A 17,239-nucleotide genomic window follows, 5' to 3' on the forward strand; every position below is an offset into this window, starting at 1 on the left:
GCATGTGGCCCTTCTTAGGATCCAGAGCCTCTGGCACCCCACCCTGTGAAACACTCCATTTCAGGCCTTTTTGCAGGCTATAGTCAATGGGAGGACCATTGGCAGTAGCTTCCAATCTTGCTGGTTGAAACAGTAGCCTTATAAGTATTGGAGCTCTCTTTACTGATAGATAAACCAATGCTTTATCCTAATCACCTCCAGTAGGAAAAATCTTTGAAAGCAAATTACTGATGCAACATCTGTGCTTAGATTCATTTTAACATTAAGACATGTAACTGAAATAGTTGTAACTTTTATCTATCTAATTACAGTAAATTGGTTTAGAAGCAAAGTCAAATTGGTGATATGTATCTGTGGTACCTTAAAATATAGTTAACATTTGTATTTTTGAAGTGTTTTCCTGGAAGTAGATGCTATTGACAGAAATACACCACCCCTCACTGAAGCAAGTTGGAACTATTAGGCACTAATTTTTTTAAGTATACAAATATCAAAATTCTTTTGACAAACTATGTAAGCTAAAATTACAAAAAAATTAAAAATCACTAAAACAAAAACAATATGCTACATCTTAGTATTTGAAATTGTGCAAAATATGTATTTGCTCAGAAATAAGTCCCACTGTATTCACTAAGGCTTACAGAGAAATCTATTTAGAATTACAGCCTTACACAACTCCCATTTAAAACCAGTGGTACTTAAATTAACTATGTGTTTAAGTCCTACACACATTTGTGAGACAAATACACATCATTTTCAATATTACTTCAACATGGGTGGTGGGTGGTGACTTCTAAGTATTGTTACTCTGCAAATATGAGCTAGAGGTTTGCTAACCTTAACTAAGATTGTAACACCACCACATTCAGAACTGATCCTACATTCATTGCCTCTTGGTGAAGCATGAACTGCTTTGGGCTAATTCACAATATCTTAATCAGCTGAATTTTATCAATAATCTTATAGAGGCTTCCCAACCTGTTGACCTTCAGATGTTTTATACAACAGCCCCAACCAGCATGGTCAACGATTAGGGATGCTAGTTCTGACCAGCTTTTCTGTAATTGACACTGATTACTAAGAAAAAATATATCCAATATCTTCCAAGAGGACATGAACACTTCCTCTTAAGGTTCCCATTATTTCCACATCGTTGATCAGTTCCTCCCTGTTGGTGAGGACCAGGTCCAAGATAGATGATCCTCATGTTGCTTCTTCCATTTTCTGGGAAATAAACGTGTCAGCAAGACAATGGAGGAATTTGTTGGACCGTACATTCTTGGTGGAGTTTTGCATTCCAACAATTATCGGAGAAGTGTAAGTCTCCCATGACTACTGTATATCTCTTTGTTGAATGTTTGGTAATCTACTCTAGGAAGGCATCCAAGTCTTCAGTCTAGCTTGGCTGTCTACAGCAGACACTAAGGTAACTGTTGCTTGCCTCTCCTACAATTATTACCCATATAATTTCTATCTGCCCTCCATCTTCCAGATAATGGATCTCTTCACAAGTGCATACATCCTTTACATACAATGCTACTCCTCCTCCCTTCTTGTTTGGTCTATTCCTTTTGAACAGGTTATATGCTGCAGTTTCTACATTCCAGTCATCAGTCTCATCCCACCAGATTTCAGGTCATATTTGCCATCCTGTTTTAAGAGCTCAAATTTGTCTTGCTTGTTTCCCATATAGTGAACATTAGTATAGAAATAACTGAAATCATGAGTCGTTCCCTCCAGCTGCTTCCATCTTGTAGTTTCTTGTCCTTTAAGCAGTTTTTGGAGCACCACCTCAGTTTCCTATGTATCAATGAGGCTATTATACCCAATACCAGGTGTTCCCCTGCTGTCTGCAAAATTATCTCCCTCCCCATAAGGATTTAGTTTAAAGTTCTCCTGATCAGGTTTGCAAGACTCTTAAGCAAATATATTCTTGCCAACCGCTGTGAGGTGCAACCCATATCTTGCCAGATGTCCCTCAAAATAGAGGAGACCATAGTCCAATAAGCCAAACGTTTCCTGACAACAACACCTGCGCAGCCAGTGGTTTACTTCCAGTATTTTCCTCTCTCTTCCTAGGCCACAAATGTCAGCAGGAAAGATGGCTCTTCAACTTCCTGCCCAGAGTTTCAAAGCCCATGCTATATGTCAAAGGCTGTGTCTGGCAGTATTGTTTGTACCCACACAAATCAGAAGGGTTGTGGTCAGTGGGGTTTATAAGATTTGACAACAACTCCATCACACTGTAAATCTATGCACCTGGAAGACAGCAAACCTCCCAGGACCTCCTGTTACTTCGGCACACTGTTGTCTCTGACTCCCTCAGTAGGGAGTCATCTACTACCACCACTTGTGCAACCCACTGGTGCATAAATTCACAACACACATCAAGAAATTGTCTACTTACAAAACATATTAGAAGTATCAGCAACTTCAGCATGCTAGAATGCCACTGTGACCTTTTTGTATCCATTTCTGAAGTCTTTTCTTTAACGAAGTACTAAATCTGAAAAAAGAAAATAATTTTAAAACTTCAGGGTGGATGAACTAGCAGTGTTGCATCTAGGTTCTAGGCCTGCACAATGGTGAGTAATCACATATCTGTATGGGAAAACTGGTGACTCCTGAAAATCTGACCTAGTCCTTAAAGAAGTGCTTGGCTATGCTACTTTAGTCTTCCATGCTCCATAGAGAAATACATTCCTCCACATATGTACTAAATGACAGAATGAGGGGTTTTTAGCCTAGCTTTCTCCCTGCCCTCCATTATAGTTTTCTACATGTAAATGCTTTTGTACGAAGGAACATTCAGTCATTTGTTCACTCTCACCTGGGATCCAAAGTGGTACATCCTAATCAGCATTACTATCTAAGTTACTGCAACTCTGAACTGTAGCAAAGTCTCCAATAATCCAGTCACAGCCACTGGCTCATCAAAAGTAAATCTCTACAGGCTATGAACAAAAGAATTTGTTTGGAGCTAAGAATCAAGCCAAACATAAACTTAAACCAAACTCAGCACAGAATCTTTCTCTTTCCCAATTTAAAACCCCAATTCTAATTTTAAAACCTATGTTGGACATAAACATAAATAGAAAGTCTGCCTGATGCACAAGGAACCTAGCTAAAGGTGCACACATGCACTTGGTTTGGGAAGCAACTCATTGCCAGCATTTGGCTAGACTGGCATGCAAATCTCTCTAATATATAAAATCTTAAGGATGTTGTCACATTGCAGTTTGGCTACAGACAAGTGGCACTGCAAATGACAGTGTGCTGAGCTGCTGAGCTGGTGGGTGGGAGGATCCAAAGGACAGAGACCCAGGAAATGTGAGCAGGAGGGTGATCTAGGCAAGGTGCAGAGGAGGGATCTGGAGGATGGAGATATGGATGGGCAGGCAGCCAAGACAAAATTAGGAGGAGGAGGAAAGAAGAGAAGGGAGTCATGTGCAAGCAAGTGGCTCAGGCAAGCAAAGGAGCAATGGCAAGAGCTAAGGGTTTTTTGTTTTTTGTTTTGCCAAGGTGTAAAGAGGAATAGGTGAGGTTGGTGAGCAAAAAGGAGAGGGGCTTGTCATCTGGGCAGCCCTGTACCTCCATACACACTGTCTTAGCTTGCTCCCTGGATAGGTCATTTTGGTGCTGCAAAAGCAGCAAAAACTATGTGGGAGGAAGCAAAAAAACAACTAACTATTGTATACTGGAATAAAACTGTTAGCAAACTAGGGACAACAATTTTGATACAGCTTTTCTTATATATAATCGGTCATACACTTTAAAAGCTGGGTAGGCTAGCTTTTTATTATGATCCAGATATACTACTTTTATATATGTATATCCAAGGCTGGAAAAGAGCAGCCATGTAAATAATGTCTGAATACCAGGTACCTGTCCCATTCTTCAGTCACTTATCTCCTCCTCACTCTCAGACTTAGGGCTCTTGGGTTCAAGGTGAGCTGCAGCAGTCACTTCCAATGACTCAAAGAACCACAAGTGCATATAACTTCAGATATGCAAAATAGCCCCCACAAGGCCTACTCAAAAAAATATTCATCTCATTTTTGCCTGAAGAGCTATGTGCACAGCTCACATGATTATGTGATTGATTTCTGGGTCTGCTGATCCCAAGGACTAGATGATAATTACTGTAATGCAAAATAAAACGAATCACTATTATAATGTCCAAATGCACTCCTTTTTTCTAGGTTTCCAGTTTCAAGAGGCCTTTCATAAAATCCTCATAGTACAGCACACTGTGATGCATGTTTACAACTTATATGCTTAATTATGTTATTTGAGAATCCAAAAGCTGGTAATGATAAACTAAACTAAATAGGAACAATTGTGATATATGGCAATATTATGATAATAAAACTGTACAACAGAAGAGAGGTAACCAACTTTGGGGGGCCGATTTGCAATCTGTCAGTTATTTTCTGATCCCATCCAAAGGCTTGGACTAACCAATAATATATTAAAAGAATCAGAAATTAAACTAGTATAGAAAAAACATCACAGCAAGTATTCTATCAGGTACTTTCTGGAGAGCAGAAAGAAGGACAGGGTATAAATTTAATAAACAAAATAATGCTAATCATTCCATTGCTGATCCACAGTGCCCCTCCCCCAATAGGCTAGTCACTTCTCAGATAGTCGGACAGACAGAAAGGCTCTTTCCACTGGCCTGCTTTGACACATTTGTACTTTAGTTTTTTGTGCCATCTGCTCTAAGTTTTTCCAATCAATAACTAAGGGAAGGATCTAAATATAATAAAATTAAAATCCATCTCTGTACCCAATTATCTCTTGTTACCAAATTCCAGCAAAATAATACAAAAAGCTATATGTATATGTACATATTATTTTATATTTTTTATGAAGCTTTCTACAGACATATTCTTTTCTTATGCAATTCTTTGAGTATTTTTATATTGAATAGCAAATCTAACATTTTCCTATGAACATTGCCAAACCCAATACCAGTGTCAGGAATTCCACATGCAGAAACTAAGTCTTAACCTTCAAAAGCCAAACATTTCACATCACATAATTCTACTACTACCTAGTACTTCTGTTCATCTTGCTGTACACTCTAAGCCGATTGCCTCATCTATATATTGAAGAATTACTCAGCCTCCAAAATACAGCAATTCATCAAAAGGCTCTGAGTTGAAGTTTACAACTGCTGGAACCTCCAAAAAGAAGTCTGCAAACATCTGGATATTAAATTTCAGAGAACTCGTTTAGCCTCAACAGTTGCAAATTCTCTTCAGTACTTTACAGCAGTTATGTCTGAACTTTCTAATCACACAAGTTTTATAGGCACTTTTCAATTCACAGAAACACCTCAGGAGACGGCTCAGCTAATATACATAGGAAGAGTATTCAATGTAGCATGCAGTAATGATCCCTGAATCAGAATACACAGAAATAACATAGTGCTTTTCACAAAGAAAATTAGATTAAAAAATTAAAGAACTGGAACATAGAAATAACTGACTGACTTGCCTGGAAGCAAATCTTGAAAGGAATGAAACTGTGCCAACTGCGTGTTTCCTGTTTCTGTCTCCAGTTCAAACATTTCTGGTTTAAAAACAGACATTACTGCACTTAATAATAGGCTGCTATTGGGCAAATTTGTTCTCTGCTGCTATCAAGTGGCACTGTACTGATGTCAGTTGGACACAAGCCATTCAGTCTATCCTTTTCCTGTGTATACAGAGAGAAAAATATGTCCAGAAATGGTGTATCCCAAATCCAACTAATGTAGACATTTTGCTTCTACTTATTAATATTTATAATGAGTTTTAATTAAAAATATATAACCTTTTTTCCCCTACCAAGGGATAAACTGCTTCTGGTGAAACCAGAGCAGCGCACGGAAACGGTGTTTACCTTCCCGCCAGAGCAGTACCTATTTATCTACTTGCACTTTGATGTGCTTTCTAACTGCTACGTTGGCAGGAGCTGGGACTGAGCAATGGGAGCTCACCCCGTTGCGGGGATTTGAACCACCAACCTTGCAATTGGCAAGCCCTAGGGCTCAGTGGTTTAGACCACAGGAAAGAGCTACTGGTATTTTAGGGATGCCCAAAGTCTTTGGCATCCCCAGTGGGATTGCAATTTTTTTTTATTAGACCCTTATACCATATCACATTTTTTAAAAACAACAACACTGGGTTAAATAACAGGGGATAGCTTTCACTGTTGAGGAAACAGTAAATATGAACAACTTCAAATGTATTGGAAGTTTATTATGGCTGTACTGTTTCTTGATTAGTGTGTTCTGGATAGGCTTAGCTACACTGAAATCATTAATGGTTGAAATTACTGTACTGTCACTCTAAAATGTTCCTGCCATCATCTAATTTCAGTTATTCATGTGTGATAATTTGGTATAATTTCACTTTATGCATTTCCTGATCTTACTTTACAGAATACAGTCAATATATTTTGTATTTATGTCAATTACATACAGTTAACACAAGGAAAACACTATGTGTTGTGTTGTCTGGCTTATTAGATCAAAACAGCTCAGGTGGATAACATATGTATTTATGTAGCTACAAGAAAATATAAACAGATGTACCGGTAATGGAGATTAGCTTCTGCAATTAGCAAAATACAATGTGTAATAAATCAATAAAGCATTAATTTATCCCACTCAGCACCTCCTATTTGCTTCCCCCAGCCTCCTCAACTTATAAACCTAGTTGCACAAACTTGACATCAATAAAGGCTCCTACATTCATATATCACCAACGTATTTTCTTTAGATTTCACATGTAAAGAGAAGAGGAACAATGTATAATAAAAAGATAATTGACTATTGAGTCCTGGCCTCCTTGACACATAAGCTTTTGATAAACTATTACCTCTCACACTTTCCCCATCAATTCCTTATGTTTGAGAAAAGATTGAAACCTTCACTTATCCATACTATTTTAGGCACCAGGGGGGGGGGGGGAAAGAATACCGTAAGACAACTAAACAACAACAACGCAAGTGCAGAAGATGGCCAGTGTCAATAATATATAATTGCATGAATATACACTCCTCATAAACAACACACTTCAAAATTTCCCCACTTTGCCAATACCAAATCCCTTTTTTTCCAAAACACTCCCAGCACATCCGGAAAAACATGTCTACCCTACCACGTTTCCTACGCTTTGGGGTGCTAGATCTCAAGTAACCTGAGCTCTGATATGAGGTCACATGAAAAATATATTAATGCGTTATATTGATAGATTGGCAAAAGACTTCTGCTCCTCTTTTTGTTATGCTAAAAAGTATAAAGGTATTTTGAACAAATAAAGTTTTAGGTAGTTAATGAATTACTCCCCCATAATTTCCAAATTCCAAGAAATTAGGTTAAATATGAGAACCCATTCCAGAAATGAAAGGTAAATGAATGGGTGACCTAGGCAAATATGCAAAGGCAAAGAGTCAACTGAAAATTGTTGAATCAACTTCTAATAAATCTGCAATTAAGGGTAATGCCAAGTAGCATATTGAGCCAAAAGAAGGAACATCAAGATCCCACACGGCCACAGACCTTTAGAACTTACTTCCGTGTAGTCTGATTTATTTATACCAGCACAGACAAAATAGCTAACCAAGCACTACTACTTTGTTAAGGCTTTTCCTGACAAGTTAAGGGCAAGGAAAAAAACTCAGCAGCTTTGGCAACACATGGGTCATAGTTCAACTGGTAAAGTTCTTGCCAGTTAGCATACACTCCCAGCTGTTACCATGATTTATCATACCATGAAATAAGGTATAAACCTTGTGCATTGGCCTGATCCAGCAAGCTCTTATTTTGTTCCTATATTCAAACAGTTCTTTCTTACTTTTGAAGTAGTGACATGACAATACTGCCGATTTACTAAAGGCTACTTTATCATCATCATCATCATCATACCTTTTATTGGCATCACATACAAACATCCATAACAAATCAATACAGAATTACCACCTCCCCAGTGGCACAAAACATTCTCCCAAAGAAAAGAGGCAAAGCAGTCTACTTTATAATTAGAGATACTTTTGAATTTTCAAATTCAACATTCAAAGTAAGGGAGGTTGCATATGTATAACAGGAACATCTATGTACAGATTTGAGCTTATTTCAAATGTCAGCTATTTTGAACCCTTCAATTTAAGGCACGGGGCAGAGGAACAGAAGGCACCCATGTCTGTTATCTTTGTTAAGCTCAAACCATGGGTTTGTTGTTGCCATCGCCATAGCTCTGGGTATACCATACCTATGGAAGTTTTGGTCAAGTTTCTTCTGTACAGGCATATATTCCTGGTCCCTCTATTTGACTAAGTTATAGGTCTTCTCCACACCCACCAACACCATTCCCAGTGGACATCTGGCATGGGAGGGACTGCCCAATTTGAAGCAACCTGTTTGGGAGGCTTTATGTGCTACAAGATCTCCAATTGGATCGGTGGTTCTTACCCCTCGACACAATTTTGCTAATTTGCACTATTTGAGGGCTAACTGCTATCTAGTTGCAACATTGTCTCATTTGGAAAGCCAAATAATCCTTCATTTATTTGAACTTGCTTGAAGTAATTTTGCCACTTCTGGTGCTCCATCCAGGCATTTCTGTTTAAATTAAAGTTCTGAAGTTATCTGTTCTTAAGCATCTATCTTGTTTGATAGTACAGTATAGTTATACCCTTACTCCAATATTCTGTATTTAAGACCTGCCTTTTTATCTGTACATTGACAGTCTTTGTTTGACTGGGTATAATTCTGTAAGTATAATTTATATTTTCCTCTTTGGGGTTGTTTGTTATGGGCAGAAGAGTCACACAGCACAGTAAAAAGAAGAAAGGACAATTCCACTCAAAGTCTCTTGACTGGAAAGAGAGCAACTTTAAGTGAGAATTCAGCAGGCAGCACCAGCAAACTGCATCGACACACCAGGGTTTCAACTATTTAAGAGTTACACACTGAAATCCTTATCCGGAAGCAAGCCCCACTGGGCACATTGATACTTAATACCAAGAAAACACACACAGGATTGTACAGACATATAACTGAAAGGTGGGGGCATAAGAACCCACAGGGCATCTTACAATACAGATTGCTGTGGGGTAAACCTATGGGAGATTGGGGTTAAACATTAACACATCCCCCCAAACAAAACCACGCAGCAGAACAATAGTAAGACCATAGCACTACAATAGCAAAGCCATATAAAAACATTGTCGGAAATTAAAAGCTCAGAATAAGAAGAGGAAATCAAGCACAACTGAGGAAACATCCCTAGGGAGGGGACTTCTCAAGTCAGGGCGCCACCACAAACAAGGCTTTCACTAGGTGACCTTAACAGATTTTAAACCACCCTGGGTACTGAAACCACATCCCTCCCCTGGCTGGCATAACACAATCAAAGAGCACGGTGTGACGACGATCACCCACTACCTTCTAGGGGGCTAAGCGGGACGAGGAACCGCCAGCGCCTGGGCAGGAGAACTGGACATCCGAGTGTATTCCGCCTTGGGTTGCGCAGCGGGAGAAAGGCGGCATACAAAAGTTGGGAAATAAATCCCAATATCCAGCAGCTCAGCCAAGGCAAACCCCTCCCTCCCGCCTCCGCCTTTCCCTCAGCCCCGCTGCCTGCTGCCGACGCCTTTCTGGCCACCTCGCGAAAGCAGAAGGGCTCTCATCCCTCTCCCTCAGCTCCAGGGCGGCGTGTGCCTCACCGTCATTGTGGTCCGCCACTTGGCTCGGCGAGCGCAGCAAAAACCCACCAGGAAAGAAAGAAGAAGAAGAAGAAAAAGCTTAGAGGCGGCGGGGTGTCCGTGACGGTTATGCCAGCCGCCCGCCACCGGCTGCTGCTGTTGCCGCTGCGCGAGGCTCCCATCCAGCCCCACAGTGGCTCCTCCGCTTTCGCCAGCCCACCCGCCGCCTCTCTTTCTGCCCCGCAGCTCCCTCTCGTAACCTAGGCAACCACCCGCTGCTGCTCCACCTCCTTCTCAGCGCTGGGAAGCACGGGCCAATCGCAGGCCGTCACGCCACGTGACCCTCCCGGGAGGCGGCAACGCTTAAAACTCGAGGCGGCCGCAGTGACGGTTGAAAGGGGGGTGGGAGGAGCCGTTGGGGCCTATCCACCACCACGCGCCGCTTGGCAAGCGGGAGTTTTGAAAGCCGGGTACGTGGTGGGGTATGATTTCTATTGAGTGTGGCTGATAAGGGTCTCCAGCTCCCCCCAACATTAAAAGGCAAAGGGGAGGGGGAGCCGTTTCTGTGATGTGGGCTGGATGAAGCATCGGTAGTTTGTGCATTGCCAGCCATCTGTCGCCACCCTTCACCCCTTGCCTACCACTTTTATATTCGGAATTTCTGATCTTGCAACGGCAGCCTTGCGATTTCATTTCGCAAAGGTCACCTTCTTGGGGCAGGTGATAATTAAAAGCAATATAAAGATATAATTCCTGCTGCAACGATAATCCTATGTAAATGCGAGTATTCAGAGTCAGATTTACTTCTGAGTAGTGCTGCAGGAAGGGATAGGATATGGGAGAGGATGTCTGTTTCTTTTCTCTCACTTCTACGGCTCTCTCCCGCGCCTCCAGTTTTATCTATTTATGCTAGTTGAAAGAAAGCTGGTGCAAATCATGCCAGTGTAAACCGACAAAAAGGGGCTTGTGTATGGTGGGAAGTGGGATTATTATTCTTATTCTTATTAATTGAATTTATATACCACCCTATACCCTGGAGTCTCAAGACACTTCACAGAATAGAATCAAAATATAAAACCACAAAATACATCATCAAAATAAAAACAACAACCCTAATAACCCCCCCAAACCACATTTTTAAAAGGGCATAGGCTCATCACAACATTTAAAGTAAGACAACAAAGTCACTTGTTTGAAAGACCATGATCTCAGAAATGTCTGCAGGAATATTTATTGGCAACCAAATTGGCTGTGTGCTTTTCTGATACAGTTAAGCTGCATCCTAACTGTTTACTGGTTCTTCATGTGGTGCTTGGGATAACTTAACCACAAAAATGCAGGTGTAACTAGAATTCACCATATAGGATAAAATTGGAAAGGAACAAAATGAAAGTCCACATTGCACCCGCTCTACAAACTCTGAATAGTTAGGATGCAAGTGAATTTGCACAGGTGATACTGGCATATCTGCCTGGTTGGCATTGCTGTATAAGACTTGCATAGGATTGTGCTGTAATATATTTAAGCTGAAAATGCACCTGGGACCATCAGTACAACTGCTGTGCTTTGAACAAGAGTATTGCTAGCTGCTGCATGTATCGGTAAAGCTAATGAACTAGCCACAGCGCACTTTAAAGCTAAAAGCACCGATACAGGGCAATCTAAAATGTTTTTGTGCTAGTGCAAATTTGCATTTGGATTTCTAGGACAGAAAAGCCATCACTGACTCTCTTTGGTAATATTAGATGTTTCATTGTGGAGTAGCAAAGAGAACTTGACTCTGATTGCCGTGTTGTTTTCTATCAATCTTTGGAATTAAAGTGTCAGTCACTTGCTACTACTGAAATACCTTGCAATATGCCTGACTCTTCATGTGATGCAGTGGTTTTCAGATATTATGCCTTCAGGAACTCCTTTTCATTTCAACTTGTTTCTTAGGGAAACCTATGTGCTTGCCATGTAACCCCTGCAGAAGACAATGTATCCTTGAACATGGCCCTTGCCTTCACCCGCCCAATTCCTATTGGACTTTCTATTTACCCCATGTGAATAAAGAATGTACCTTAGATAGAACATACATAATATTCCATACGCTTCATTTCAAAAGTCACTCAGGTTTTCTCTGAGTGTTTTGCATATTCAAATCCATTTAAGGCAGCTACTCTTACTTCAGACTAGACCTTCTGATGTGATTCAATGCTTCTCTGTCAATTTTTGTACTCTGAATAGATGAGCTACATGTTACATATGGCATTTGCACAGGTGAGGCCTGAATCAATTATGTAATTGCACTGAATATGTGTTTCATCTCCCACATTAACAGGCTGGCCCTCTGCAGATTTTCCATTGCACTACCCAAAGAGACAAGGTGTGCTAGAGGTGTAGCTTTTTAGAGGGAGATAACATGAAGAACTATCAGAAGCAGTGACAACCATTGCTGGCCCAATCCCTGCTGCCATCCTATGGAAGCAGCAGTTGTTTCTACCAGGAGACATTGGATGTTCCCTTCTGTTTGAGTAGTGCATTCTTGGCTGCATGAGTAAGGGCTAGTCAACCATGAGCTTAGGAAATAGAGGGAATGAGTCCTTAAGATTCTAAAGTATACTGTATTGATACCGTAGACCAGTGGATTTGATAGTCCTGTATGAGTTGTAGAAAACAAACCAGCTCTTTGTTATATCTGGTGAAGAGTTCAGTGTAACAGCAAAGTTTACTCGCCTGTTTTTCTTCCACTTTATTGCCTAATTTTAATCACTTGTGGAAAAGCAAGAATGATCTATTTGAGATGTTAACTGAACTGACCCTTATGAGAAAGCAGCAGTATATGGAATATTATCTGTGTAGCTCAATGACAGAGACAGCTCTAAACGTTAGAGTCTAAAGACAGATCTGTACATACTTGTTATGACAGCTGTTGGAAACTGATGTCAATATTATATTACAGAGTGTTTTAGTAATCTTTACTTCTACTAGTCCTAAAATATGTTTATGGTGTTATTTGAGACAGTTTGATTGTAGGAAGGAATCAATAATTGCTCCCATCTGTTGAGTAAATAAATAGTATATGTACATGTGGCTTTTGAAGTCAGTTTTGTTGAAAACATTGTGCAAAGGATTAATGAATGTTTGTGTAGTGCTTTGGAAGTCTAAAGTATTGTAAGTGCCAGGTATTATTATTAAATCCTTTATGAATCAGGCCCATGAAAGACTAAACCACCAGCGGGTTTTTTAAAGTGGCAGAATGCTGCACTGTGTTTTTTTATGTTATGTTTTTGCTTTTTACATTGCTTCTGGTTATTCTGCCTACATATCTACCAGTAGTTATTTATACCTTTCACATTTGTATCCTGCACTTTGAGGAGTTCTAAGTATACAGTGACTTTATATAAACCATTTGTAGTCCGCCTTTCATTATCAAATGCTCAAGGCAGCTGACAACAAAATCAAACCACAATTAAAAATAAAATTAAAAACCACAGAAGCAACACAAAACCCCCTCCAATAATACCAACAGCAATGGTAAAAATAATTCCATAGCAGTAGGTTAAAACCAATACAATAAAACCACCATATAGAAACCAAAATTCTTCTTTAAACTGAAGTTTTGTTGTTGTTCATGTTGCTAGTTTCTATAAGGCCAGTGGCGGGTGGGGATAGGGTGAGACATATATTCCACAGGAGGGAATTCCAGATTTCCAGGGGCAGCCATGAAAAAGGTCCTCTTCCTCTCTCAACCAAGCATTTTTAGGGGATGCTGGGACCACAGGAGGGCTTTTCTCAACAGACTGACATAATTTATCTCATTTTGTTTTCTTCTTACAACTCATGCAGGGCCGTCTTAAGCACCTCTGGTGCCCTGGCGCCGTGGTGCGACGGATCCCTCCGGCGCCCCCCCTGCTCCGTTTCCCAGCGCGACGGGCGGGTGGGCTCAGCGCGCAGCCGAGGGTGCTGCTGCGTGGAAGAGCGGGCAGGCGGGCGCAGCTGTGATGCGCCCCCCTGGCGGGTCGGCGCCGTGGCCGGCCATAGGGCCGGCCCTGAACTCATGTGATTTCACAGCCAGTTACCCATCCAAGCACTGACCAGACCCAGGCCTGCTTAGCTTCAGCAAGATGGTGGGCTCATGTTCATTCAGATCTGGAGCAACTTTTGTCTCCAGACCCAATTCAAAGTGCTGCTTTTGACACAAGGCTTTCCTGGCTTGGGATCACGGTACCTGAAGGACTATCTGTCAGCATATTGGCATAACTGAACCTTAAGATATTGTTTTGGGGTTCTTCAGGATACCCTGTAGGCCGGTGCGGTGTGACAGAAGCCTTCTATGGCCTTCTCAGAAGTGACAAAATCCCCAGTTCTAGCTACAGGTAGGGAGCCGTGTTGGTCTGCCGTAGTCGAAACAAAATAAAAAAAATTCCTTCCAGTAGCACCTAAGAGACCAACCAAGTTTGTCATTGGTATGGGCTTTCGTGTGTATCTGAAGAAGTGTGCATGCACACAAAAGCTCATACCAATGACAAACTTAGTTGGTCTCTAAGGTGCTACTGGAAGGAATTTTTTAAATTTTGTTTCAACATCCCCAGTTATCAGCTTTCCTAGCTTGGTATCACGTTGGGTGCAGGTTTATATTCCCAGGCTTTAAATCTGTTCTTAATTTTGATTTATTTTAATTGGTTTACATTTTTTACATTGTTCTTATATGTTTACACCGATTGGAAGTTTTTCCCTAATAATTAATTGTCACACAGAAGGGTTTTTAAAAAACAAACAAAAAAACCCCAAGATTGTGGCTGGTGATGGAAGAGTAATTCTAGAGTGAGTTCTAGAATTTTGCTGGAACTCTGTTTAGCTACCATTACAAATGTTTTGGGTGGCTGTGGTGAGATTATTACTTTGTGTGTGAAAGTTTACAGGTATCAATTCAATAGACAAGTTCACTTATGCCTATTAACATCAATAGAAAGGGGTGCCTAACTTTGTATTAGATTGTGTCTGGTATGTTTCCAGAGTGACTGTGTTTCTAGAATGTGAAATATTGGAAGGGAAGTTAATTACAGCAAAGACAGGGCATGATTATTTCACACCTGGCTTCTTAGATTGTCCACCTGTTTAATATATCTTCAGAAATTCAAGTGTAATTTATAATAAAATGAGGGCATCCCACTAACATGACCTAATGGCAGTTTGCTAATTTTTCATTTTAAAAAGGGTTCAATTCCATGCAAGCTGTATTTCAAAACAGGAAAATATGGCATATAAAATTGTTTGTCATTAATGGTCACTATAATAACATGTGGTTGTACTAACCTAGTTTTCAATATTGCTGATGTGCCAAGAGTTAAATAATTTGATAATCCACCACTATCTTCTAATGTTTTAATAATAAAGATACTGAATAAATTAAAACTGATGACAGGAAATGTGGCTATTTTAAACAGTCCTTTTAAAGTGAAAAGTTGTTGAAGGAAGAAAAGACAGAGCAAGAGACCTCTATTAGATAAAATTAGATGTCTTTGAAATATTTATATAATAACCTACAGACCTAAAAAAAATAGGTTGTGAGAAAAGGTTTCTAGACATATACTGTTAGATAAATCTTATGAGTCAATTAGGGCAGATTATTGATTATTGATGTAAAATTAAACCCTAGAAAAGCTTGGTATTGTATGTATTGCCCTGACAATAGCCCAAAGCAGCCTTGTGGAAAAATAGATTTCATGAATGGATTGTGGGTGGGTGGGTGAATTGAAAATGAGTTGGTAATAGTAAGTGACTCCAATAGGTTAGTAAATAAGAAAGAAGATCCCATAGGCACTGAATTTACCACAGCATATCTTCTGCAACTGATTTATACTGTTGCTTCAATAAATAATTTAGTAAAATTAAAAGAGCAATATTTATGTTGATTACAATGTGCCTGTGATAATAAAATTAGTGTAGGAAGAAAACAAATGGGATTTTTGGAGATTGAATACTAATCTGATATAAGGATATAAAAGAAATTGAAATGGGGAAATAAACTTGTCCTAAAAAGAAAATAGCTCAGTAAGTTGGGTAACTGTACTGAATCTGTTTAAAGCCTCATTAGAGTCATGTCTTTAAGTTGTAGCCCTAAAAGCAGGAAGAAAAGACATTTAAAATATTGGCAGACTTTACATTAGGGTTCTTAAACAACTATCTGGAGACCTAAATTGATCCCAGTTTACTGTATGGGATGAGTTCTTTAAAATTCTCATTTATCCAGTTTTCATGCATGCAGAGCACCAGCAATTGAGGACCATATTTTCAGAAAGTCTTCCATTTAAGTTAATAAAACAACTAATATTCTTCAAAGTATATAAATGTTTAGCCAGAGGTCATGGTATAGATTATCGGCCCTAAAAAATATGGTCATGATCTCATATTGAGAGGCTGGGTTTTCAAACATAACATCCAAAACCCTTTAACAGATGTTCAAGACTAAAATATGTTAAGAGCAGTTAATCCTCAGTTAGCATGTTTTAGGTATTAGCTACTTTTCTTTTTAAGCAGGAGTTAGTGATCTGCTTTATATTTCATTTCTTTTACTCCCATGTTGAAAAATACTGGGATTTGTTAATTCTCTTTATTTAAAAAACCCACACCCTGAAATTGTTTGAAGTACGCAGTGTCTGATTAAGATACGGAGATATGAACAAGCATATAATATAGCTTACGTTGTTTTTCCTGTTTAAAATTCAAAAAAGTGGATTTTTAAAAGTGATCATCAGATGAAAGGCAGTAGACAAAATAAATACAGTGTGTGTTAATCTCATTTACAAATTAAAGTAACATTTATTATATTCTTTTTATGATTGGTAGTCCCTTGGTCTGTAATCCTAAACATAGGGAGTAAGGCCCATTGGATGCAGCGGGACTTACTGAGTTAATATGCTTAGGACTGTGCTGTTACTACTAAATTGTAAAACTTTTAATCAATATATAAACATGGGCATAAATTGCCATGATAATTATGCATTGCATCCCAGAGACATGCATGCGTTGTTTCTTGCATGGATAGAATTGCAGCTGTGCACATTGATTTTGTGCTAATGCAAGGGTTAGCCCAGGCACCCCCAAAGTCGGCCCTCCAGATGTTTTGGGACTACAATTCCCATCGTCCCTGACCACTGGTCCTCTTAGCTAGGGATGATGGGAGTTGTAGTCCCAAAACATCTGGAGGGCCGAGTTTGGGGGTGACTGGGTTAGCCCATTGAGTGCTTCCAGCATCTCTATCTGTACATGGAGCTGTCCTGACATTGTAGTCAGTTGGAGAACCTGACCTGAAGAACACACAGACACGTGGATTGAAGCCAGAGTCTTCAATGCTACAACAAGATAGTATAACATATAATAACTTCTTGGAAGTGCATCACTGAGTTCACCAGAACTTGCAACCAGGTAAATGTGAAAGCATGCTTCTCTAATAAGCTACACTGAATTCTGTGGGACTTCATTCAGAGTAAACATGCAAAGTTAGAGTAGTTGTGCTCTTTATTTAACACATACAGTTTATAGTTCAGTGTTT

General features: G+C 39.7%; 1 protein-coding gene across 6 annotated transcripts in view; it reads right to left on the reverse strand.

The window, feature by feature from the left end:
* Positions 1–17,239, reverse strand: part of TNFRSF19 (TNF receptor superfamily member 19) — a 52,989-nt gene that overhangs the window by 34,269 nt on the left and 1,481 nt on the right. For 3 of the 6 annotated variants that reach the window (XM_035115252.3, XM_088668275.1, XM_088668278.1), the window contains one exon: positions 2,408–2,506. In XM_035115252.3, the coding sequence (XP_034971143.1) occupies positions 2,408–2,473 (66 nt within the window). In that variant the 5' untranslated portion in view covers positions 2,474–2,506. Of the gene's footprint in view, positions 1–2,407; positions 2,507–9,720; positions 9,996–17,239 lie in introns of those variants that run through there. The other 3 variants (XM_088668276.1, XM_035115253.3, XM_088668277.1) reach the window with 2 other exon arrangements.

This window comes from Zootoca vivipara, chromosome 4 (assembly GCF_965207765.1).
Source record: "Zootoca vivipara chromosome 4, rZooViv2.hap1.1, whole genome shotgun sequence".
Lineage (NCBI taxonomy): Eukaryota > Metazoa > Chordata > Lepidosauria > Squamata > Lacertidae > Zootoca > Zootoca vivipara.